The 27,677-nt window shown below is 43.9% G+C and overlaps 1 protein-coding gene across 1 annotated transcript in view; it reads left to right on the top strand.

The window, feature by feature from the left end:
* The window catches only part of CLNK (cytokine dependent hematopoietic cell linker), a 199,678-nt gene that overhangs the window by 71,339 nt on the left and 100,662 nt on the right, over window positions 1-27,677 (top strand). The window contains exon 3 of the mRNA XM_055384078.2: window positions 14,944-15,015. Coding sequence (XP_055240053.2) covers window positions 14,944-15,015 — 72 coding nt within the window. The remainder of the gene's footprint in view (window positions 1-14,943; window positions 15,016-27,677) is intronic.

Genomic DNA, 27,677 nt, shown 5'->3' with positions numbered 1-27,677 from the left:
CAGTTCAGCCACGTGGACCTCATTACTTTGATTCAACTACTTAGCCACACTCCTGCCTTTGAACTTTTCCTGCAGATATCCCACAGCTGATGTGCCCAGTGCCTTTTCCCTGTTCCCATCTTTCCAGCAAGGCTCACCTTGACCACCCCAAGGACTATTCATACCCACCTGCCCACCCCACCCAGCACTCTGATTCCCCCACCTGCTCTACAGTCCTTCCAGAGCACCTTATCACCTGCTAACATGCTATACCCATTCCTGATTCATTCTGTTTACTGTTATTGTTGTCCTTCTCTGTTCCATGGATAGAGATCCTTTTCTGCTTTGTTCCATAGGAATTAGCCATCTTCTTTATTTTGTTCACTGATATATCTTGAGCACTGAGAGTAATTCTCGGCCCACACTGAGCACTAAGAAAAAAATAAATGTGTTGTTGAATTCATTTTGGTAAAAATTTCTAGCCTAAATACTTACTGAGGACTTGTTCTATTCCAAGCATGGTTGTAAGCATTTTGCATGCATTATCTCATTTAATTCTTACAATATTCTCAATATGTAGCAAAACCTAAACACCTTCGATGCCAAATGCTGCTATTAAACAGTCCCTGGGGAACACAGATGAGATATAATGATTGACTCCAACCCTGGCTTCCTGAGTTTGATTATCTTTTGATAAGTGCTTTGAAAACCCATGTCTCCAGACAACATGATAAGATAGATCTGCCGCACCCCAGAGCTCATCAGCATGGGAAATCAACTGTGTACCAAGGGCAGTAGATAAGCCCTGGGGTAAATCTAGGATTCCAGCCACTCTCTATTTCCATGAAACCCAGCATGACGCAATGGAAAGAAACAGTCTTTGGGTCAGATAGGCCTGATACTGAATGCCATTCAGGCGTTTACTGTTGTGCAGCTGCAAACAATATACTTTGCCTCCCTGGGCTTTTCCTCCCCATCTGTAAAGTAGAAATATGGCTTAACCTGAAATGTTGTCAACAGGAATAATAGAGAAAAGTGGCTGACACACTCTCAGCAAGACACTTTGGACGTGGGATCTTTCACAGGCCAATGTGTCCATTGCTTTTTGGGGAATGACTTCAAACTCAGGTGTCTTTCTCAGGACCATGATGTTGGGCAGACCTTGTACAAAAGCTCATTTCTGTCACTTCACACCAATCTGTATTGAACTCTTCCTGTGGGCGGGGCCCCGTTCTAAGAGCGGGGAATATGGAAATAAAATAAATGTCATTTTTTTCGCTGAGAGATGTGGGTAGGTTTCTTCAGCTCTCTCAACACTTGGTTACTGCGAGGATCAAATGAGAGATGGGTCTGGAACAAGAAAGCTTGAATCCCATGTTCACCTATGCACCTTTTCATTGTAGACATTGTGGGAATAGTGGCTGTGACCTGCAGCGTTTACTGTTTACAGACAGAGATTTGGCCAATTGTTCATGATGGCTGCTCTTTGGGGGCAGAATCGGGGCTGTAGGGAGAGAGTGGATTGTCAGGGACCAGACCATGGAGGGCCGGTGAGTCATGTTCCAAAGATGGGCTGTGACTACAGGCATTAGGAATGCCAGATTTTACAATGAGGATCCTGGCCGCAACACAGTGAATGGATTGGAGGAAGTGAGAAGTGGAGGAAAGGAAGGGGAGAGGGTGCTGGAGATTCTCAGAGGACAGAAGGCAGGAGCCACCCCCAGGAGCGGCACGTCATTGGGCCTCACTCTCTCTTCTCATTTCCCTCCCCTACCTTGTTTTCCCTTCTTTTTTGTGGACCTGCTGGGATCATAAAGTGTGGCACCAGGAGATAGAGGTAAGGCTATTTTCCTGGGGGGCTCCTTCTCTAGAAGCCCCTCTGGCACTCACGGGAGGCCCCTCCCAGCTTTCCTGCAGACTGCAGAAGAAGGTCCACTACAACTTTTTTTTTTTTTTTTTTTTTTTTTTTTTGAGACTTAGCCTCCCTCTGTGGCCAGGCTGGAGGGCAGTGGCATGATTTCAGCCCACTGCAACCTCCACCTCCCAGGTTCAGATGATTCTCATGCCTCAGCCTCCTGAATAGCTGGGATTACAGGCACCCGCCACCATGCCCAGCTAATTTTTGTGTTGTTTGTTTGTTTGTTTGTTTGTTTTTGAGGTGGAGCCTTGCTCTGTCACCAGGCTGGAGTGCAGTACTGTGATCTTGGCTCACTGCAACCTCTGCCTCCTGGGTTCAAGCGATTCTCCTGCCTCAGCCTCCCAAGTATCTGGGATTACAGGTACATGCCACCACACCCAGCTAATTTTTGTATTTTTAGTAGAGACGGGGTTTCACCATGTTGCCCAGGCTGGTCTCGAACTCCTGACCTCAAGTGATCCGCCTGCCTCGGCCTCCCAAAGCACTGGGATTACAGACGTGAACCACCATGGCCAGCTCATTATGTCTTTTTTACTCAGGCTATTTATGGGGTGTCTACTTACCAGGTACAAATCAAATTTTTATTTTGAGGATTCATACGTGTGTGTGTGTGTGTGTGTGTGTGTGTGTGTGTGTTGCTTTTTTATGTTGTTTTCTATCACGCATCCAGAATCTTTCAGGCATGACCACCTATAAATTAAACTCCACCAGGAACACGTCTATGGACCTATAAAAAGGGTAATTCACTGTTGTTATTTTATTTGCTCATTACATACATTGATGGTCTATTAAAAGCTACATCTCTTGACAGTCAAGACAGAGAAAAAAAGGAGAAAGCATTTGAAAAGATGAGATGTAAGGCCTCTCTTTGTCTAGGTTCATTTATTTCCTCTTGCTGAATCAAAATTTAAACCAAAAAGAAGAGGGGGGAAAAAGCTTTTATGGGTTTTCTGGAAACCTGGGCATCAAAGATTCAGGATTATTTTCTTGTTTTCTAAATTAGATCAGCTTTTTTTGTCTTTCTCTTTTTCTCTCCCCAAGAAGATTAAAAAGAAAAAAAAAACGAGCATTCATTTAAAAGGCACATAACGAGGCTTAATTAGAAAACGAGTACTAGGGAAGTCAAGGCCAAATAAAAGGGACCCGGATCACCTCACATGGAGTCAGAAGCTGCAGTGGAACCTTCTCTCTCTCAGCATCTGGTTAGCTTGGACAGATGATTTCACTTCATAGGGTCTCATTTTCCTCATTTGTAAAATTAGCAGGTTCAAGCAGATGATATATATTTTTCCACCCAGCTTCATGCTTTGAGATTCTTTGAGACTACAACTCTGGCAAAAGAAGGAGCTAAAATCAAATGCCACCGTCCACTTTGCACCTGCAACCCATTGGCAGTGCTGGTCTATTCTAGAATAGTCTGAAGCCCTTTTCTGCCTCAGTAAACAAGAATTAGTTATTCCCTCGAGGCATTCCTGCCTCCAGGAGTCTTGGATCTTCTCATGCACAAATATTTCCTCTGCTGCTCTTCTGTGTGAGGGTCTTGACAGGTGGTCCCTAATGTCAGGAAATCCAGAGTTTTGGTAGAAGTTATGCATGCAAATGATGACAGTGAAGGTGGCAGTCACTGAAAACCAAAGTCTGATCCATTTCAATGGAGAACCCAGGGCCTTACTGTGAGTCAGAAGAAGCTAGGAGACAGGAATGCAGCCCAGGTGGACCCCAGGGACTGGAAGGAGATCAGAGAATGGGCTACCTCCTGACCAATAAGGAGTTCTGACTAAGTATGAACCCAACAGGCAGCTGTTAGAGCTGAGTGCCAAGGGAAAATAGGGCCAGAGCCAGGTAGACTGTCCTGAAACCAGGCAGCCATTCAAATCAGGAGTAAACAAAGGTAGGAGTATGGGGAAAAGAGAAGCAGGGGGGATGAGAGCCCCTTGCTCATTGTCCTGGTTCCCACTCACTTGGCTGTCAGCTTCACAAGGGCAGCACCTATCCTGTCTTGTTTAACGTGACCCAGGCCTGTTATGAACTGAATGTTTGTGTCCTTTAAGTTCCTACGTAAAATTCCAACTACCAACGATGGTATTGTTAAGTGGGGCCCTTGAGGCCCTCATGAATGAGATTAGTGCTCTTCTAAGAAGAAATATAAGAAAGATGATTTTTCTGGCCACGTGAGGATACCACAGGGAAACAGCTCTCTGCAAATCAGGAAACAGGCTCTCACCAGACGCCAGTTCTAAGGGTAGCTTGATCTTGGACTTTTCAGCCTACAGAACTATGAGGGATAAATGTTTGCTATTCAAGCCCCCCAGCCTATGGTAATTTGTTATAGCAGCCTGAACTAACTCAGACAAGGCCTAATGCAATCTCCAGCCCACAGAGGCTACTTAATGCATAGTTGACTTCAGAATAACATGAGGGTTTTCTTCCCAATTTCAACACAGTTCAGTAAAGAATTTTCGTCATTGTTAAGGAGTTGGTTCCCATGACCCAGACACAGAACCTTTTAGGAATAGTCAACAAGGATGCAAAAGGAGAGACAAAAGGTTCGAGATGAAGCTGGGGGCTCAGAAAACACAGCTGTTGTTCACTAAGGAGAGAGCAAGCATCATTCTAGTTCACAGAGGAAACATGTTACATCCGCCTAGACACATTTGGGAAAGATTATTGGAAAGGATGGCATCTGTGCTGGTACCAGAAGACCAAGGAGAGTTGGAAGATGTAGAGATGGGAGAAGAGGAGGAGAAGAGAGGGAATGGGCCTAGCAGGCCGAGGAGACTGCATGAGCAATCTGCATCTCAACTTGCTGTATTTCAGCTGAGCAGGAAGTTCAGTTTGCGTGGACTGTAGGTTGCAAAACAAAATTGAAGAGTTGAAATAATAACTAAGATAAAATTGTAAAAGATCTTTGAGTGGAAAGGGATTAGTGTCAAGGAGATCAATGGAGGAATTCTTGCAGGGGTCCGGGAGAAAGATCAAGAGGCTTTGGTAAGCACAGGACACTCCAAGTTCTCATGTCATGTTACATATGCACATCTCTCCAAGTACATGGATTTTTTGGGACTCTTCTACTAGACTTTCAGCTGCTAATGATTCAGCACTCTTATTCCTCTCTGTTTAACACAGGTACAGTAAATTGCTCAGGATATTTTTCATGATTATCCACCATGGACAACATCAAACAGCCTCACCCTCTGATTTTACAGATGCAATAACCAGGGCTTATAGTTATGAATGGTTAAGTGATTTAGTTCAGTGACACAATGAGTTGATAAAATAGTTAGGGCTCAAACCTGAATCACACAGCCAAGCCCTCAGTCCTATTCAGCTGGCTGTCCCTGGACTCATTGTCCAGGATTGCGGCTGAAAACATCATAAATGGGAGGCACTGACAAGATGTATAGGACCCTCTGAGCAAGGTCCCTAACGCTGCAGCTGCTTCAGAATAGAAGCTTGTCTTATATTTGAGCCATTTCCCTAACTTTGTGCTACAGACATATTGCCAGGCAAGACAAAAAACAGCCTCCAAATTCAGTGGTTTGTGTTTCCTGGCGTGCAAAGGCACAAGGAGATACCGTACTTTATAGGATTACAAGCTCTGAGTAGGGTTTGCAATCATGCCTTATCATCAGTGTCTGCTTCCCAGCAAATGAAGCTTCCTGCAAGATAGCAAGGCACGGGTTCATTGAAACAACCCAGAACAGGAGAGAGATTGTACTATGGCCAAATGATAGATAACAAGACCCACCGTGTCTTCACTGGCAGCTCAAACTCCAGTATGACTCAGGTGGGGGAAAAGAGAGCATGCCACAGTGGGGCAACGGCAACCTACTAGGACCTTCTCACCTGTCCTTGTTCTTCTTACCAGAAACCAGCTCAAAGCCTTGCTCAACTCTTGTGAGCTCCATCAGCACAGAAACTCTATGGGTGTACCTTTTCCCCCATTCCTCAGACACCCAGTGTTGCCTAGAATGGACTACCAATCATCAACAGAGTCTGTTCATTGAAGTGACAGGTTTTAAACCAAGATACATCTAACTATAGGACCCAAATGGCTAGAGCCCTGAACCATGGTTTTCTCATCTGTAACATCAGCACAATATGTGTATCTAATTTAAGAGGTTGTGACAATTAAATCAGCTCACCCAGGGCAGTACCCGCAACAACCTAGATGCTTACTACCTGTTAAAAACATTTTTTTTCTCCTGTATCTGTCAAGAAGCTGTTCCCAATGACTACAGCTTTATGATGTGTATTAGTCAGAGCTCTATAGAAAAACAGAATCAACTATGTGTGTGTGTATATATAGATATAGATATAGATATATAGATACAGTCATGCACCATATAACATTTAGGTGAATGATGGGCCTTCTATATGATGGTGACCCCATAAGATTATAATGGAGCTGCAAACTTCCTATCACCTAGTAATGCTGCAGCTGCTATAACATTGTAATGCAACACATTACTCACATGTTTGTGATGATGCTGGTGTAAACAAAACTGTGCTGCCAGCATATAAAACATATCACATGCAATTACGTAAAGTACACAATACTTAATAATAATAAATGGCTATGTTACTGGTTTATATATTTGCTAGACTATAATTTTTATTGTTATTTTAGAGTTTGCTCCTTTTACTTATATTTAAAAAAAAAAAGTTAACTGTAAAACAACCTCAGGCGGGTTCTTGAGGAGGGATTCCAGAAGAAGGCATTGATATCACAGGAAATGACAACTCCATGCGTGTCATTGCCCCTGACGACCTTCCAGTGGGACAAGGTGTTGGGGCGGCAGGCAGTGATGCCATTGACCCTGACCCTATGCAGGCCTAGGCTAAGGTGTGTGTTACTGTCTTAATTTTTTAACAAAAATGTTTAAAAAGTAATAAAAATTTTGAAAGTTTAAAATTAAATGTTTATAGAATAAGTATATAACAAGTATCTTCGTACAGCTATACAATGTGTTTTTGTTTTAAGTGTTATTACAAGAGTCAACATTTTTAAATTGAAATATTAATAACATAAAAAAGTTACAGTAAGCTAAGTTTAAAGAAAAGAATATTTCTAAAATAAACATACAGAGTCTCCAAAGCCTACAGTAGTGTACAGTCATGTCCTAGGCCTTCACATTCACCCACCACTCACTCACTGACTCACCCAGAGCAAATTCCAGTCCTGCAAGCTTCATTCATGGTAAGTGCCTTATACAGGTATACCACTTTCTTTTCTTTTCTTTTCTTTTTACTTTTTTTTTTTTTAGACAGAGTCTTGCTCTGTCCCCAGGCTATAGTACAATGGTGTGATCTCAGCTCACTGCAACCTCCGCCTCCCGGCTTCAAGCGATTCTCCTGCCTCAGCCTCCCAAGTAGCTGAGACTACAGGTGTGCACCACCACACCCAGCTAATTTTTGTATTTTTAGTAGAGACGGGGTTTTACTATGTTGGGCAGGATGGTCTCGATCTCCTGACCTTATGATCTACCCACCTTGGCCTCCCAAAGTGCTGCTGGGATTACAGGTGTGAGCCACCGTGCCCCACCCAGGTGTACCTTTTTAATCTTTTTTTTTACTTATTTTTACTGTACCTTTCTATTTTTAGACATCTTTATATATACAAGTACCATTGTGTTACAATTGCCTACAGTATTCATTACGGTAACATGCTCTTTAGGTTTGTAGCCTAGGAGCAATAGGCTATACCGTATCACCTGGGTGTGTAGTAGGTTCCACCGTCTCGGTTTGTGTAAGTACACTCTACGATGTTCACACAAGGACACACTTCCCAGAACACATTCCCGTCATTAAGCGATGTGTCACTGTATATACATATGTATCCATAGAGAGAGAGAGAGAAAGCAAGAGAGATTTATTTTAAGGAAATGTCTCACAGGCTTCTGGGAACTGGCAAGTTTGAAATCCGTAGGGCAGGCTGGCAGGCGGGAGATCCGGGTAAGAGTTGATGTTGTAGTCTTAAAACTAAATTCCACAGGGCAATAGGCTGGAAACTCAGGCAGGCTTTGTATGGTGCAGTCTTGAGGCATAATTTCTTCTTGTTCAGGAAACCCTAGTCTTTGTTATTAAGGCCTTCAGCTGATTGGATGAGGCCCACCCACATTATGAAGCATCATCTGCTTTAGTCAAAATCTACTGATTTAAATGTTAATCACATCTAAGAAATAGCTTCACAGCAACGTCTACACTGGTGTTTGAACAAACAACTGGGCACCATAGCCTAGCCAAGTTGACTCACAAAATTAACCATCACACCATGAAACTGCAAAGGCAGTGAATAGGTGGGGAGTAGTGATTAAAACATCTCATTGCTGGAAATTCATTAGTGGACTTCCCTCTCAAGTTCCTATGTGAAGGGTTACAGCTCAAATTTTCAGGGGGCAGTCTCCTAACATAAAAATGTGAGATAATAGGGAATGAATGGTGGGCCTTCATGAACTTCAAAGAGTAGACCCCATACACATATATTTAAACTTAAAAAAAAAAAAAAAAAAAAAAAGCTGTGACAAGAAGCCTTTTTGTGCCCTTTACTTTTTCCAGGATGGGCAGATCAAGCACATGGATGTTGACTGGCGTCTAGGCCATGGTGTCTCATGACCCCAGAACCTTCCTTTAGTTGCTCAAGGAGAGTGCTAAAAATCTCCTCGGCTTAGAAGAAGCGTGTGCAGGAATATGCAATTTGAAGGAATTTTACACCTGGCACCCTTACAGCTTAGGGATCAAATGGAATGAATAAAATGGACATCGATCACTTGGCTACAGTTCTAGAACTGCAGCTTTGCCTCTTCGTAATTGAGTAAGCCACATTTCTGACCTGGCTGAAATATCTCAATTACCAATTGCCCTTCTTGATGCTACTGGTTGTTCAACTATGATATTCTTTCGTCATTTGGGGTAAGAATTGGGCCCTAGAAAATAAATATAATCACGAACATGCAATCAATGTATGAGGAAGGTACTATACCCCCTGCTATTCCCCATGTGTAAAATGGGAATGAGATTCATTGAATAGCTTGTTCAGTTGGCATAGCTGCATTCATATCCAGTCTACTCGCTCCCCGGGGACACCTGCCCTCAGGATAACTCCTGCCTTCAGCCCTTCCTTTCTCCTTCTTTCTGCTCCTTCTCATTCTCTTCTACTGAAAAATATAACCAAAGCCCATCTTGGCTTCTTTGGATCCTCAAACTCACTAAATAAAAGAGTCAGAATCCAAGATGATCTTGTACTACACTCTGTGAGTCTCCATCCAGGTCTCTCTCTTAAACTTTTTTGGGAATTGCCTTGGCTGAGCAGGATTGCCTCACCTGGAGCAGCCCACACCCACTGACTGGGCCACCCAGGAGTGCATAGACCTGGCCTTCCCACCCCAACATGGGATACTCAGAAGAGCCCTCATTCCCCGTGGGGGCCGCTGAGGCCTCTGTTGCAACTGCATCACAGCCCACTTTTCCCTCTGCCCAATTCTGCCTCTTTTTCTTCCCTCCACAGGGGTTGGTGCCAGGAGCACTCCCTAAAACACTTTCTACATGGTCACCTCTGTCTCAGAGTCTGCTTCCTCAGGAGCCCAACCTGCGGCAGTTCCTGAGGAGATGGGATGGGCTGAACATGAGGCAAAAAAAATTCAGCAGGATGGGGATAGAATAGGACTGGTCTCATAGGATTGTCAGGAGGATTAAATGGATTAATATGTTGTGAAATACAAACAATGACCAGTTAGGTGAAAATCTTATATGAATTTCTTGCAGTTCTGATTTTCATTATAATGATAGTGCTATACCTTATTATTATTATTCACGATGTTTGTGCCAAAAATCAAACTGTATAAGACCTTGAAAGAGAATTGTGGCTTAAGAGCAATTTTAGTGATTTCTCAGCAGCCTGCAAGCTCACTCTGAGTGTATAGAATGAGAAGGTTCTGGAAAAGTCAGAACTTAAGCTAAACTCCATTGAGAGAAGTGCAATTTTATAACAGAAGAAATGGCAATTCTTTCTGTGCTAGTCAGACTGCACCAGCCACATTGGGTGTAGCCGGGAGCATCTCTCTGAAAAGGTGAGAAATTAGAGGGGAATGACTAAGATGGGATGGAGAAGATGTCTTTAACTCTTGGAGTAGGCTTCCTGCACTTACTCTCCACCGTCAACTTGCCATGTCATCCGTCTGGCAAATTCAACCCCTCACTGGTTGTCACCACCTAGTGAAAGCCTTCCTTGACTATACCATCACTTAAATATTTGACCAGCTTCTTCCTCGTTTTTCTTCTAGACCATGTGTACATTTTTTATCATTGTGCCTATTGCATTGCCTGTGTTTGGATGGGAGTCTGATTCATTTTTTCGTCTCTTGGGACAGATGAGATGTTCAGTGCATGTCTTTCCTGCGGCTGCCATAACAAATTGCCACAAACGTAAATGTACCGGCTGAATACAACAGAGATTTACTCTCACCGTTCTGGAGTCCAGAAGTCTGAAATCAAAGTTTAGCTAGGGCCGTGCTCCCTCCCAAGCCTCTAGGAGAGATTTCTTTCCTGCCTCTTCCAGCGTTTAGTGGCTCCAGGTGTTCCTTGATTTGTGACAGCATCTCTCCAATCTCCGCCATCTTCACATGGGTCTTTTCCACAGCCTCCTCATAGAAGAACACTTTAACCCAAGATTTAGAGCCCACTTTAACCCAAGATCATCTGATCTCAAGATCCTTAGCTTAGTTACATTGCTAAAGACACTTTTTCCAAATAAGGTCACATGTACGGTTTTGGGGTAGACATACACCTTGGTACATGTCGTTAAACCCACATATCAATTCAACTACACTGTATTGGCTTCTATTAGGTCTACATGAAAAATAATAAAGGTCTGCAGAAGACATTTTCACAGGGGAAATTAGATAGGGACAAGGCAAGGAAAATGTGAAGAAGGACTAGATGGGTATCATTGACTTGTCATGCAGGAGGGAGATGCAGAAAGGGAAAAGGAAATCAAAGATCACTGCAAAGTGTTGGACCTGAAGGTGCTGGAAGGGTGCTCAAGAAAAGAGTCTGGAGTGTGTGGGGTGATGTGCTCTGTTTCGGCAGAAGATGAAGTGATTGCAAGAACAATTATTTGGTGGGCCCACTGATGTTCTGTGCCTCAGTTTCCCTACAAGCCTATGGCACTTCCAGCTTTCCCAGGATGTGCTGAGTTCTGGTGCAACCAATTAGCCTGTGTTGTTTCCCTGGAGGACACTTGGCCAGAGTCTGTGACAAGCAAATCGAGCAGCAGTTTAAAAAGCTTTTGTGATTCATTTCACTAGGTGGGTGGGATGGGCTGAGTGGACAGGAAAGGCAGCTGGCCCCAAATGTTTGAGGCCTTGTAAAATGATGTGCATCTACTTAGGAGACTAGTAAATGGCACTGTCCTCCCCAGGTGCGGTAGCCAACTTGGGAACCCTGAGCATCTCCTTTCAAGGTCAGATCTCAATTCAATGCAAAACCAACAATTTTGCCCTATTATGCTTAACATTCTTTAATAACATTTTCTGTGATGTGTTGAGAGTTTATAAATCTCTCAGCATTGTATATTTTTAAAAGTTTCTCTAAAATCTGAACACTTAGGATTCAGATTTAGGGCAGGGAGACCTGGTAATGCTTGTTGCTCTTTGTAAGTAATTTTCAAACAGGCTTTAACCACTTACTGTCTAGGTAGATGGCTCTTTATTTTCCAGCCTTGTTAATATTTTGCTTCAATAATCCACTGTAGAAAGAACACCTCCTCCTCCCCATTCTCCATTCTCCGCACCTGCTTTCCTTCTTGCTCGTGTGTCCCTTAGTTGCTTCCAGCTGGGCCTGTGCTGGCTTCTTCTGCAACACAGCTGACACACACTCTCCAGGAGACAGGCGAAGAGATGTGTAGCCCTGGTTCTACCCCCAACTAGCCTGGCCACCTGGAACTACATCCTCTCCACTCCAGGGCCCCGTTTCCTCATCTGTAGCATGGAGTTGAGAAGAATGCCTGCCTATTCGCTACTGAGGGTTGCTATAAACATGAAATAAAAAGAGTTTGAGTCCAGCTCTCTTCTTAAAGTTAAAAAGGCCAAAGCTGATTATCTAGAAAGGTCAGAGGTAGCTCCCAGTCTGTTGGGTTCTCGAGGCACCTAGGAAGAAGTTGAGAAACTCTCAGACTCTATCCCATCTTCCTAAAATTGGCCTGGTTAAAGCCATTTAGGCAAATGCTACATGGGCTGTCAGAAAACAGAAAAGTTGCCAATAACCTAGAGACATGATGAAAGTGAGGGCTCCTACTCAGTGCAGGGATAGGCCAGAATTCCCCTGGTATCAGAGAGATTCAAAGGACTCTGTCCAGTTAACTATATGGCTCGCTATTGTGTATGAGCCCAGACTCACAGGTCATTTATGTATTTGCATCTAGGTATCTATTTATTATCTTACAAACATTCCTGCAAGCAGGCAGGGTCAGTTAGCCAGTGTTCTAGGAGAGAAAAAGATGCCCAGGCTACAACCTACCCTTGCAAGGCTCCAATGCAAGGGGACATGGACATGTACATGCATAATGAATGCATGTACAGGGCGTTTAACAATATTATATTGTTTACTTGCTTATGGCCTGGCTCCCTAAATACACTAAAAACTCCAGGAAGCAGCCTTCATCTGTCCTTTAATTACTATACCCTATTGCCTAGTGTGTTGCCTAGTATGGAATAAACCCAATAACTATTTGTTGAGTAAATGAATGATTAGACTCATGAACAAACGAAATGAACGGCCATAGAGAGGTATGCAAATGTACCAGAGGGACTCAAAGCGGAAGCAGCAGGGAAGAATTCATAGGGAAGTAATATTTGAACTTGACCTTGAAGAATGAAAAGCATTTTGCCAGGCCCAGAGGAGGCAAAAAGAATAATTAGATCAATGATATGGGAGCATTAAGAAAAAAAAAGGTCGGGCCCAGAGGCCACAGTGTGGGATGACTTGGCAGAGAGAGAGGGTAGCAGGAAATAGAGGAGCAACAGAAATGGGATTCAAAGCCACTGGGGCAGGAAACTTAGCTATCATGGTTAAGAGTTTGGGTTTTTTCTTGCAGGAATAGAGAACTGATGAGGATTCTCAAGGAGGTGACTTGATAATATTCTGCTATTAATAATTACAAAGGTTCTTCTTGCTCCAGTTTGGTGTATGGATTGGAACCCAGGAGGCCAGGAAAGCAGTTAGGGGTAGATGCTGGAGGTCAGCCTAGAGATACTGAAAGGAGAAGTAAGGCTGAATATATTAAATAGCTCATGAACATGACAAAGAAGAGACAGAGTCAGGAGGCATCTGGGGAATCTGACTGTTACGATCTGGTAACAGATTCGGTTGATGGCAATGATAGACGGGGAGGGGTGGGAAGACTCAAGGTTAGCACCCAGGCTACTGGTGTGGAAACCATGTGAGCAATGGAGCTTCTCTCTAGGAAGAAGGCCTGTGTCTGCTGGGAAATAACCAGTAAGAAAGATCCAGAAAATAGTTCAGTGTTCATGCCTGGAACTTAGTAGAGAAGTCAGAGTGCAGATGGAAATATGTGAATTAAGCTGTATTTGGATAGAAAAAAAAACAATGAATAATGAAGTATGTGAAATAGTACAATAATGAAATTTTAAAATAAAAAATGAAATTAATGATAATGAAATAAGCCATCATCTTTCTAGATGGTCAATTTACACAGTGACAAAATATACCCAAACAACTCACAGATTTTTAAATTTATTATGTTCTATTCTATGGGCTACAGGCAAATCCCAGATGAAGAGAGAGCCTCAAGTCATCATAAAGTATTTCCTGGAGTTCTTTAGTTTTTTGTGTACATGTATGAGTGTCCACTCAGCTCCTCGGTGGACCAGGCATTGACCCAGGCCCTGGGGATGCTAAGTCCTGCAAATCTCTGCTCTAGTGGAGATGGAAGTTCAACAGTCAGATGTGAACACAAGTCACCAGTTAAAACAAAAGTAAAATTAAAACTCAGGCAAGTGCTGTGAAGGAGCGAGTCTGAGAGGCCGAGGAGGATTCTCTGAGGAAGTAGCACTTGAGCTGAGTTCGGAAGTAAGAGTTGCCGTTAATAAGAAGAAGGAAGACAAGGGCATCTGAGAAAGAGGGAACGGTACCTGAAAGGGCCCCGTGGGAGGGAGCGGAGAAAGTCCAAGGACCAGAAAGAGGCAAATTTTCCCCAAGTGGAACTGGGAGGACAAAGAGGGTAGCTGAGCTAAGGAGGCAGTTGGTCAGGAGCATTTGTGGAGGAAAAAAATCACCAGTCAGTGTTTGATAGAGCTAATGAAATGCCTGCAAAAGAAAGGAAAATGTGGGAAACGTGGCTGATTAAATGAACTAGGAATGCATAACGATGATGCTTTATGACAGTGAATGTATTTAATGAATGTTAGCAAATTAACTCAATGAAAAATAAGTTAATCTCTTCATAGAAAGTGCCTTAGCAAAGTGCCTAAATGATATGGGAGCTCAATAAATATTACTTGAATCAGAATTGCTGTTGCTAAATAGTCTGTCTTCCCACGTTGGATAATGTTTGCTAGATTTTTATGAAATTCAACAAACATAAGGAAGCATCTGAGACATTGCCTGGCTCACGGTTGCTGTCCCTCAAATTTCTTAACAGCCTCTCATCAACCATGTGGCAAAAGTATGATATTCTTCATTTTACAGAAGAGACAGATACTGGCAGAGCTTAAGGACGGTACCAAGGTCACCCTGCTGATGAGGGAGAGGCAGCGCACATCCTTGTCTTGAATGGGCATTTCTTCTGCCCCACACTACTGTTTCCTGTAAAATAAAGCTCTTACATTTAAAAAATTAAGAATTGGATTACTTTAAACACAAATTTTCTTTAACCCTAGTGGTAATGCAAAGAGAGATTCAGAATTATGTGTGAGACATAATTACTTAAATCTGACTGGGTGGCTGTTTCTATGAATGAATGCACTTAATTAATTTTTCCCCCAGCTTCTTGCTATTTCCCAGATATAATTTATTTTCTTTCATCCCAGGGGCAATAGAAGGACAACTAAAGAAGGATCCAACGATTTGAAATTCCAGAACTTCAGTCTGCCAAAAAACAGGTCAGAATATTTACTTGTTTATTAATAGAGGAGTGAAAATTTTAATTCTGTAGCAAATAAGCTGACCATCACACACACGAAAATTGTCAATGTGATGGAATGACCTGTAGTGACTTAGAGGTCAGACAGAGACCAAGGTGCAGGAGAAGGGGCTTGGCTGGGGTTGAGCAGCCAGCAGGTGTGTGATACGAACCTAGGCTGAGAAGCCCCCACCTCCACAGCTCTGCAGGCCAGGCCTCTTTCCACCCACCCCTCCCAGGTCTCTAAACAACCCCAGAGAGAGCCAGTGATGGGGAGGCTTCTATTCCTCTGCCAATGAATGACTTGAATGATGGATCATGGATCCAGCCACGAGTTTACCTTGGAGCCTCACAGCAAGCAGACAAGAGAGAGCCAAGTGCTTACACTGTTATTTCCTTTGTCCTTCAATTGAGAATAACATTTGCTGAGCGGTTATGGTATCAAAACTTGCATAGACTACTGAAAATGCAGAGACAAAAGACAAAGACTCTCCCTCAAGGAGCTCGCAGACTAGTCAAAAAGCTCAGAACTTGATCGAATCCTGTGCTAACTTGATCGAATTACTGACAAGAGACAAGACCTAAAGTCAAATCCAGCTCTACACTGCCCAGTGCTGCCCAGCCGACTAAACTTGGGCCACATCCTCATGCGCAGAACCGTCTCTCCCATGCTCAGGTGGGACCCCTGGCCTTCCTGGGGTGGCTTCTGTTCCTGGAGGCACCCAAGGGTCCTCACAAGTTCTATCAATCCTCGATTCCCAATTCAAGTCCATCCATCAAACATCCTTCAGTCCTTACTATGTGCCAGACACTATAAGCAGCCTTGGAATTCTAAAATGTGCCGGAATAAATAATTATCCTAAGCAGAGTGAATGAATGCTGGTAAGATGATAGAATACTTGAGGTGTTTTGCAAAACCACTTTGAGTAGAGGGAAATTTGTGGCTTTCTCAGACTTCTTTAATGTTTACATTAAATACATTTGAATAATGCATTTTAAGTCCATTTTCCTTATTTCTTGACAATAGCAAGAGATGGGAGATGGAAAGTTTAGAAGCCCTCTTTCAGATGGAGAGGGTTGAAGCAATTACATACATCAAAGTAATATTTACAGTTACATTTGGAGGAAAAAAGACAGACAGAGAAGAGCAGTGCTTTTTTCTGAAGCAAATTATTTCAGAATGTGTCATAGCATGCTCAAGATATATTAAAAAGAGCAACAGATGATGTTTTTGCAACCTGTTCCAAACTATTTATAAATCTAAATTTAAAAAAAAAACGTAGACATACAAATCTCTATACCACTGCATATTTTATAATGAATGCATTATATGAACATAAACTATTTGAGATATATAAATCAACTAAAAAGTCTGAAAACTACAAATTTGTGTCTACCATCTTCCTTTAACTATTAAATCAATGTATTTACTCCTGTAAAAATTATAATTATCAATATTTGATGATAAGATAAGGAAGAAGCTACTTATGGGCAGCATTGCAGTGTAGAATGAGTCCATTGGATCAGGATTTCAACCTCAACTGAGCTGCTTATTAGCCGTGTGGCCCCAGACAAGCCTCTTTTTCCATTCCAACACCTCCTGTGTTTTAGAAGTGATATCTGAAGCCAGACGTGGTGGCTTATGCCTGTAATCCCAGCACTTTGGGAGGCTGAGGCAGGCGGATCACCTGAGGTCAGGAGTTCGAGACCACCCTGACCAACGTGGAGAAACCCCATCTCTACTAAAAATACAAAAGTAGCCAGATGTGGTGGTGCATGCCTGTAATCCGAGCTACTTGGGAGGCTGAGGCAGGAGAATCGCTTGAACCCGGGAGGCGGAGGTTGTGGTGAGTCAAGATAGAGACATTGCCCTCCAGCCTGGGCAACAAGAGCGAAACTCCATCTCAAAAAGAAAAACAAATGGTATTTGAAAAAGTAGACTCTCTTGTTCACTATTGAATCTCTTGAACCTTCCTGTGTCCGCAGAATAAATGGATGACCTCGGAGGTGTGCTGGGAATAGAGTAGGTTCTCATTAAATAATGTGGGCTAATAGTCACTGAGTGCTCACTATGTGCTAGGTGCTGTTCTAACAGCTAATAGGTAACCCTCACTGGATCCCAACAATTACACTCTTATTAGTCTCCTTTTTACAGGAAAGAAGAATGCAGCCCAGAGAGGGTGAATAACTTCCCTCGAGGCTCAGTGGCTAGTTGTGATATGGTAAATGGCAGCTGTAATTATTATTACTAATATCAACAACCCTGGTGCTCCCCATCACTGCCCTCATGCTAGGTTGAGTGTGGGAGTTAACTCTCCTGCAGGCCCCCACAGCCCAACCACCCCAAGGTCAAAAGTGCCTTGATCTCCTGGTAATAAACAAAGTAAAACACCAAGCTGAGTGCTGGGCCCCACTTGGATGATACGGCCTGGGAGGATCTCCAAGTAAAATACAGATCACATCCATATTCATTATCCATGACCTGTCTGCAATATTGAGATGAATGTGTTTTATAACATTCTACTAAATCCCCAATACCCACTTTTATTTTGTACTGTTTCCTCATGTCTATAATGAAAGAAAAACACCAGCTGATATTTGTCAATTAAATCCAAATTCCACTCAATAACTGAGCACCCAATATGCACCAGAACCTTGGCATTCGGTCTTCACCATAATGCTTTGAAGTAGGCATTCGTATTCCCATTTACAGATAGGGAAAAATAGTCTGAGGGAGGTTATATGTTTTTGTCACAGTCCCAGTAGAAAGTAGTACCAGTTGGATTTGAATTCTGAGTCTAGCTTCAAGTCACGTGGCATTTCTGGGTTTTTGTTTTGTTTTGGTTTGGTTTGGTTTGGTTTTTTTTTGAGACGGGGTTTCACTCTTATTGCCCAGGCTGGAGTGCAATCGCGCAATCTCCGCCTCCCAGGTTCAAACGATTCTCCTGCCTCAGCCCCCCAGCCAGTAGCTGGGATTACAGGCATGTGCCACCACATCCAGCTAATTTTGAATTTTTAGTAGAGATGGGGTTTCTCCAAGTTGGTCAGGCTGATCTCGAACTCCCAACCTCAGGTGATCTGCCCGCCTTGGCCTCCCAAAGTGCTGGGATTACAGGTGTGGGCCATCAAGCCTAGCTCTGGCTTCTAAGTGATCAAAAACTTTCTTATGTATATGTATATGTATGTATATGTATATTCTTATTTATAAGTGTGTGTCAGCATATACATATGAATGTAGATTTCTATTCTGATGAGTCACTAATCTGCTCCTGTCAAGTTTCCCCACCATGAGGAAGGGGCATGTGCCCAGCCCTTCTGGAAAGCACAGCCACATCTATAGCAGTGAGGCCTGGTAGCTGTGGCTCCTAGAGCATGGGCCTGGGACCAGCAGCTTCAGCATCATCTGAGAACTTAGCAATGCTGATTCCCAGATTCTGGCCAACTGCACCAGAAGGACACGTGCTGGAGCCCAGGCACCCATGTTGAAATAAGCCCTCCCTGTGTGTGCCAATGTTTGCTCAAGTTAGAGAACCTCGGATGGAAGCATGGTTACCAGGAGTGCAAGTTTCCAAGTGGAGTGAGAGGCCCCTGGGCTTGAATTCCACTCTGCCCCTACTCGCTAAGTGACAGTGAGTGGGGTGGAGGGAGGAAGATGGAAGGCAGAGGATGGGGGGAGATTGGAGAAATGGTGGGTGCAGGAGCTGTTTCCCTACTGGGGAAATGTCTGACCTCTTACATTAACCTCCTTAAGTTCTGTTTGTTGGGCACTGGAAAAATCGAAGATGAACGAGACATAGTCCTGGACACCAGCATGCTCAGTATCTGGTGGGAAGCAGAAGAGTGGGTGTGGAACTGTAAAGTGTATACATAACAGATCATAAGCCTGTGTCATGCACCACGGCAGACACAGACGCAGGCCCTAGGGAACAGGAGGGACACAGGATCAACCAGGGAGCTGAAGGGCTTGCCAAGTCCTCTCTCTACTGAGCAGTGGCACCAAGATTCTAATCCACATCTTCACTTTCCAAGCACTAGTCTCCTTTCCATCCTTTACTCTTGACAGCGATGCTAGGAACAGTGTCACCACACTATCCACATTCAGACCCTTCCCATTCGTCACCTCATTGGCTGTGGAGTTCTTCCTTTCTGCCACTAGCACCTGCAGCAATAGTTAGATCCAGGGGGACAAAGTGCAGGCAGCCATAATTTCTCAGGGCCCATGAGGCCCAGTCATCATCCTTTGGAGACTGGAGTCCTCTTTTTGTTTTTCTGGGTTGTTTTGTTTTGTTTTCAGACTGAGTCTCATGCTACCACCCAGGGTGGAATGCAGTGGTGCTCTCAGCTCACTGCAACCTCCGCCTCTCAGGTTCAAGCGATTCTTGTGCCTCAGCCTCCTGAGTAGCTGGGATTACAGCTGCCTGCCACCACGCCCAGCAAGTTTTGTATTTTTAGTAGAGACGGGGTTTCGCCATATTAGCCAGGCTGGTCTCGAACTCCTGACCTCAAGTGATCCACCCACCTCAGCCTCCCAAAGAGCTGGGATGACAGGCATGAGCCACCGTGCCCCGCCTGGAGTCCTCTTCTATTCCGTGAGTTAGGAGGCCCTCTACTGGGTCCCTTCAGTCAGGCAAGCCCAGGAACCTGCTGGCCACAACCGCTGCTGTTTCTCCTGACTGCTCTGGTCTGCCCCGCCTGCCCTGAGCCTCTGCAGCACTGAGAGAGCCATAAGGGTCACTTTTCTCACTGTGGCCCACCTCACCATGCAGAAGGAGGAGTGCCGCCCTGAAAGGTCTCACAAGCAAAGAGCTTTGTGACAGGTCCTAGGTTCTTTCACAGAGGATGCAGGGAAGAAAATGTGTTGTTCCACTGGCTTTCTGGGAGTTGTCCCCAAAGGGCTCCTACAGCGTAGATGCTCAGGCTGGGCACTGTGGCTCACACTTGTAATCCCAGCACTTTGGGAGGCTGAGATGGGCGGATCATTTGAGGTCAGGAGTTCCAGACCAGCCTGGCCAACATGGCAAAACCTGATCTCTACTAAAAAATACAAAAATTAGCCAGGCATGGTAGTGGGTGCCTGTAATCCAAGCTACAAGGGAGGCTGAGGCAGGAAAATCTCTTGAACTCGGGAGGTGGAGGTTGCAGTGAGCAGACATCACCTCACTGCACTCCAACCTGGGCGATAGAGTGAGACTCCGCCTCAAAAGAAACTAATAAATAAATAAATAAATAAATAAATAAATAAATAAATAAATAAATAACAAGTAGATGCTCAAGAAACATTGGCTGATGGGGGAGTAGGAAGAAGGAAGAATCAAGGCAGACCCCTAGGTTCTTATGCTGTGGATAACCCTAGGATGCTGTTGATCTGTAGTATACCGAGAGCCTCCTATGATGTCTGGCACTTACTAGATACTTAAATAGACGTGAAAAAGAAACTTCAATAGGGAGAGAAGGATGGAGAAAGGAGGAAGAAGACAGAGACCAAGTGGGGAAGTGGGGGAGGCTCAGAGAGTGGATGAAGGGATTTCAGGAGTGGCTCTGCCCGCTAGAGGAATGTCTGAGCTAAAACATGTCTGGCAAATCATCCGGCTACTCTACTTGTCTGCTGCAGAACCCATCAGAGTGTCAAATATTTTTGTTTTCGTTTTTTAATATGTATTGGGAGCACTGATAGCTTATAGGAACAGGACTATAGCTTATATAGACATGTTTTCTGCCCTCAAAGAACTTAAAGTCTAATTGAGGAAGGGAAAAAAACTCAAGTAAGGTTTTACAATATGAGATTAAAATAATAAATGAATAATTATATGTCATCGTCTAGATTTACTAAATGCATGATTCGAGTAAGAAGTGCCACAGGTTCTCAGAGGAGGGAGGAGACCAGACAGGCCCCGGCAGGGCAGGGTCTGAGGAGGTGGGAGCCTCACTCGGCCAAGAGGGTCTTGGGTGTATGAGCTTGATGAGAGTTGTGAGTGGCACTAAACACTTCCAGTGTTTTCCCCAGGTCCCCTTCAGGGAATTACATGCCCCAAATATTTCTTATACAAATAAAATAGGTAAGAGGAGAATTCTTGAAACCAATAGGGAATGCCTTCTAGAAAGAATGAACCCATGGATTCACTTATTTAAAATGAGCCTTGGCCTGATTCCACCTCAGAGTGAATTTCATCTGGATTGAGAGAGGCTCTCCAATCTCTAATCTTGAAAATGTACAACCGATTCCAGGGGAATTTAAGTGGCACTTGTGCACACACGTGGAGTAGTTTCCTACTACGCGCCAGGCACTCCATTGGCCTTGCTCGGTTAGGACAGGTCCAGGTATAGACCCAGACATGATCTGCAGTGTATCTCTGGCCCGTCTCACTTTGGGATGCCCTCTTTTGTATATTTCCCTCTGCATGTGCCTGTGGCATTCATTCACTCACACATTCACTCACTCTTACCCATTCAGCACCACATTGGTGTGCACATGCTCCAGGCACTGTGTTAGGCACCAGGCCTCCCTTTTAGGAGCTAGAGGTTCAGGGTAGGCAGTCTGAGAATTCCAGTTGCATTCTGTTCTAGTTATGTCAGTGTGAGTTCCTTTACATAGGTACCAAGAATATGCCCAAATAAGGAGAAGAGGGCATTGGTGGCCACATGGGAAACAAGATAAACAGTCTGTCCAGGCCATCATACCTATTCCCTAGAATATTACAGAGTCCACTCCTCTCTCAAATCAATGCTGTGTGTTCCTATGTTATCTCTGTGAGACACAGTTCTAAGCATCCTTTACTCTTGCAAACCTCCACATGACCTCTAGGGTGACACAGGCTTTGCTCATTCATCCCTCCAGATTCCCTACTGTCTGAGCACACTGTGCATTTCCAAACCATAGTCCCCACAGATCCATGATGCAAACGCTCCACCTTTGAGTGGTGGAGAGATGCATCATCAGACAGGCTCGGTGGGACTCCCAAGAGGGCTAACCTCAGCTAATCCATCTGCAAAATTAAAGGGTTCGTTTATGGTGTTTAATGTCCCTTTTGGCACTAGTGATATTTTACAATGGTCCTAAAATTGAGATAAAGATGCTTTCCACCAAGAATTGCTATGAGGTTTGAGTGAAATCATTTTTGTACAGTGCTCAGTTCCAGATGCAGTGCAGACATTCAACTAGAGGAAAGAAGGTGATGAATGCAGAAACTTTCCATCCTTCCTTGTTTTTATCTAGATTATATTTAAAATGAGTAACTCTTAGAAGAACAAATTGTCTTTCAAAAATTAGAGAATCTTATTCTAGAATAGCCTTCTAATTTCAGGGGGTGAACTTAAAATGAGATGTGGAGCTGAGCCAGTTAATTTCAGAGGTTTGAGAGAGAGAGAAGGCTGGCAGTGTGAAATCACCCTGATCTTTTCCCAGGGGTTTTGCTGCTGAATTCTGGACTAACAGTCGGTGCCTGGGGAGACCCAAAGGACTGCATACCACACTCAAGGGGGCAAAGAAAGATTGATCTCCATGCCAGGAGCTTGACCCTGGAGACAGAACCAAATCCCTCTCTATGGGACTGGAATAACACACCATCCAAACTCTGTTCCCATGGATAAGTAGAAGGCAAGCACACCCTGTCTACTTCATCAAAGCCAGTTCTGCTGGGCAGCAGGAGAGAGAAGTGGAAGAGGGGAAGGAGTTTACTTTAGTAGCCTTTAAAAATTAAAGATTATTAGATGTATTAAATTATTCAAAAGTATGACAAATTAAAAATAATTCAGAATTAAAAATCTGTATTTGTAATGAGCTTTAGATATTAAAAACCACAGACCTCCAAATGTCAGCCTTGTTCATTTCCTGTGCCATGCACTTTCTTGCTACAGTGTTGACACCGGCTTATACACACCGGAAACAGAGAGGAAGGAAAAATTGCTTTCTTTAGGCCCAAATGTGGAGGGGAGCAGAGATAGGGAAGGCAGAAGGGTGGCTGCCAAGTTATAACACCATCCAGCTGTGGCCCGCTTGCACGTAGCCATGTTATGGATGCTGTTGACAAAAGGCAGCCGGGGTGCATCCTTGTAATTCCCTGGCAAGAGGCAGCTGGCTAATACATGGGCCTTGCTTGAGCACAGATAGAGTACATCAAATCTCCACGAAGTTTGCTAGCAGTTCCTTTCATTAATCACCCTGGGCTGTCAAGTTGCAGAGTGTTAACACAGGAGTCCTTTCAGATACCTCATCCGTTGCTTGTGTCAAGACAATGTCCACAATCCATCTAGACAAAACTATGGTGTTCGGGCCACCTCTCCTGATCCCCTCCCTCCCAGACCCTAGGCGGCTGGTCCCAGCCTTCCTCTTTTCCCTCCCTGTTTTGTTTCTGCAGCTCTCTGGCTTACAGCAGCAGGCTCAGCTGGAATAACAACACCATTCCCTGTTTTGCTGATGCTTCCTCTGCTAATTCACTTGGCTTGCATTGACGCACGGAGAGCCCCAGGGTGCATAATCCCGGAGGATGTGACATATGAATGAGCACCATTACTCTGGGGCCCCACTGAGAGGTAGACTGGATCAGATAAGCCACTTTCAGACAAATTTGACAATTGGGAGGAAGCTCCCAGACAAGAGAACTCTGCAGTCTACGTTGCTGCTATAGGCTTGTAAATAAGAAGGGATTTGGAGGGAGTCGGACAAATCCCAGCCCTGCCGATTGCTTGTGCCACTTGAGGCAAGTTACTGAACTCATCTAAGTTTTAGTTGCATTCTGCGAAGTGGAGCTGGAAATGCCTAATGGCCTAAGTCTATGCCTTCAACGTACCCATCACCTCCAAAAGTTTCCTCCCACCCTCTTTACTTATTATTATGATTAAGTGTGTATACTTCAAGAACAATTAATATAAGATTTACTCTCTTAGCAAAAATTCAATTATATGATATAGTACCGTTAGGTGTAGGCACTATGCTGTCCAGTATATCTTGAGGACTTATTTATCTTGTCTAACCAAAGCTTTGTACCCTTTGACTGATATCTCCTCATTTTCTCCTCCACCCAGCCCTTGGCAACCCAGCCTTCCACTCTATGGGTTTGACTATTTTAGATGTATAATATATTGTATGTAGTATATACAATATAGTATATACCATATAATATATAGACTATTTTAGATGTGTATAATATAGATGTATATTTGCCTCTATGAGTTTGATTATTTTAGATGTATCATAAAAGTAGTATCATGTAATACTTGCCCATTCACAAGTATATACTTATATCCAACCTCATCAAGTTGTACACATTAACTATGTACAGCTTTTTGTAAGTTAAAAAAGTAAATAGGAACATTCTAAAAATTGTGAAAATGAATGTAAATGGGTTGAACAGACAATAAAAAAAAAAATGTCTACCAGCCAGAGTTGAACCTATCTCAGTGCCCAAACAGGTGCTCACAAATACGAGTTATTTTATTTTCTGTTTGGTGCCACTCTTTTTAGATGTCAGAAGACTTCAGTTCTGCCTCCAAGTGTCTGAGACTGGGAACAATCCACTAGCCACTCTAGGCCCCAGTTCTCCCACTTAAAAAACTAACAAACTGGACATTATCTCCAACATGCTTTTTAGCACTAGTTTGTCTTTGATTCTAAAATCCAGATAAGGTCAGGCTAAAATCCAGATAAGGTCAGGGTTAGAAGATAACAAGAACCCTAATTTAGAAGTCAAAGTTCCTTCTGGAATCTCAGGAACAGTTTGCCTTTTCTTCAAAATTCCTGAGCTCAGATTTGCATGCCACCTGCGTTGGATGCTCTGCATTTGATCAACGGGATGGCTTGCCATGCTTACATTAAGCTCACTGTACACAATCACAAAAACATATCATTTCCACTTCCCATGTCATGAGTTGCAAGTCCTGGGAGACTTTTGAGGCCTTAATCAAAGACCAAGATATCAGAGAAGAGGCCATATGTCTAAAGTGTCAAGAGAGAGCACTCAGGCCCTCTATAAATGATTTGCTCCTCACTAGCTGATTTACTGTTAATTTCTGCAGAAACTCCGGCAGCTTGGAAGGGCGCCAACTGTTAACCACAAGGGCTCTGAGGTCGCAGCTGCACGGTGCCTCCTAAGCAGGACTTGCCATTTCCTATAGGCCTGGGGTAGGGGAGACAGTAGGGACCGGGGAGGCAGATAGGCTGGTGTCAAATCCCTCACTCTTAGAGGCTCTGTGGATTGGGCAAGTTGTAGAGCCCTCTGAATACCCTATTTCCTATTCTGTAAAGTTGAGGCGATAACAGCGAGCCCACAGGTTATTTCATTTGGGGTTTAAAATGGTGAACAGAAGGCAGTAAGTTACGCTGAAGTCAGACTCAACTTGTAGACCGTGGTCTCCTGGTTACAAACATCTTACTGCTTCTCTATTCTGTGCCCAACGTCCCAGACACCAAAGAGGCCTCATAAATATTTACACCTGGCGTGTGTTGCGATGTTCAATTAATTGCTCCTGTGACGCACTTTGAGTGCCTTGGAGGAAAGGTGTAATGCAAAGGCCTGGGATTATTAAAGGCACAAACAAGTAAGCTCACCAAAGTAGCATCCTCGAGAGCCTTCCACTGCCTCGGGGCTTTTCAAAGCATTGCCCAAAACCTAGGGAAAAAGTGTTTCCAAAGGGATCCCATCCAATGGTTGGACTGTGGCTGTGCAAAGACCTTGTCAGAAAATGAGGCCAGGCACAGTGGCTCACACCTGTAATCCCAGCACTTTGGGAGGCTGAGGCAGGTGGATCACCTGAGGTCAGGAGTTTGAGACCAGCCTGGCCAACATGGTGAAACCTCATCTCTACTACAAATACAAAAAATTAGCCCAGTGTGGTGGCCCATGCCTGTAGTCCCAGTTACTTGTGAGGCTGAGGCAGGAGAATGGCTTGAACGTGGGAGGCGGAGGTTGCAGTGAGCCAAGATTGCACCATTGCACTCCAGCCTGGGCAACAGAGTGAGACTCTGTCTCAAAAAAAAAAAAAAGAAAAAAAAATGGGCAAAGACATGTACAGATAACTTATGAAAGAAGACACATAAATGGCCCAAAACCTTTTGGGAAAAAAGAAATTCAATCTCACTAGTCAACAAGGAAGTGAAATGGGTAAAATGCGGAATCAAGTGCCATGTAGGCAAACTGGTTATAAGGTATGGATTTAATGGTGGTGAGATACAGTGAGATGAGAATTTCATGTTCCATGCATAAGAATATCAATTAATATAAATTGGCGCAGCTCATCCAGAAAGCTACTGAGTAATATGCAACAAAGGGCCCAGAGTGTTCACATTATTTGACCCCTTCATTGTGCTTGATAACATCTCTATATAGAAAGATTCAAGCTGGGCGTGGTGGCTCAAGCCTGTAATCCCAGCACTGTGGGAGGCCGAGGCGGGTGGATCATGAGGTCAAGAGATCGAGACCATCCTGGCCAACGTGGTGAAACCCCGTCTCTACTAAAAATACAAAAATTAGCCAGGCGTGGTGGCACGTGCCTGTAATCCCAGTTACTCAGGAGGCTGAGGCAGGAGAATTGCTTGAACCTGGGAGGAGAGATCGTACCACTGCACTCCAGCCTGGTGACAGAGACTCTGTCTCAAAAAAAAACAGAAAAAGAAAGATTCAGAGATGAGGTTTAAAATGCTAAATACACACGGCAGCATCATTTTACATAGTTAGGACTAGCAAGAACCTAAATGCCCCTTCAAAATATCATGTAGATCAAGGGTCCCCAACACCCGGGCCACGAACCAGTACTGGTCTGTGGTGTGTTAGGAACTGGGCCGCACAGCAGGAGGTGGGCAGTGGACAAGCAAGCATTATCGCCTGAGCTTTGCCTCCTGTCAGATCAGCAGCAGCATTAGATTCTCATAGAGCACAACCCTACCGTGAACTGCGCATGAGAGTGATCTAGGTTCACGCTCTTTGTGAGACTCCTACCAACGCATGATGATCTGAGGTAGAACAATTTCTTCCCTTCATCCCAAAACCATCCCCCGCCCCCATCTGTGGAAATACCAGGAAACTGGTCCCTGATGCCAAAATGGTTGAGGACCACTGAGGTAGATAATCAATACTTTGTTTTTGAATAACATTTGAAGATATAGAATATATTTGTAACATCAAAGTCCTACACGTTATTTGATATTATTATTTTTTCAAGGGATCTTGCTATGTTGCCCAGGTTGGACGTGAACTCCTGGGCTCAAGTGATCATCCCGCCCCAGCCACCTGAGGAGCTGGGACTACAGGTGTGTGCCACCATGCTGGGCTCTTTTATATTTATACTGATAAAAGAAAAAATTCAGCTGAATGAAATTTAAAGGAGCTTAATTGGCCAATGAATGGTTTGAGAATCAGGTGGCCTTCCCAGCCAGAGGAGGCTGAGACTCCGGTGCAGCCACATGGTGAAAGAAGGTTTATGGACAGAAAAAGGAAAGTGATATATAGAAAATGGAAATGAGGTGCAGAAACAGCTGGATTGGTTACAGCTCGACGTTTGCCTGATTTGAACACAGTTCGAACAGTTGGCTACATTTGATTGGCCAAAACTCGGTGATTGCCACAACTATAGGCTACCATCTGTTTATAGTTCATGATGTATAGAGAAACCTTTAGGCAGAACTTAAAATATGTAAGGAGGCAGCTTTAG

This window comes from Gorilla gorilla, chromosome 3 (assembly GCF_029281585.2).
Source record: "Gorilla gorilla gorilla isolate KB3781 chromosome 3, NHGRI_mGorGor1-v2.1_pri, whole genome shotgun sequence".
NCBI lineage: Eukaryota > Metazoa > Chordata > Mammalia > Primates > Hominidae > Gorilla > Gorilla gorilla.
The sequence above is the reverse complement of the archived record's forward strand: the minus strand, read 5'-3'. Positions and strand labels throughout refer to the sequence as shown.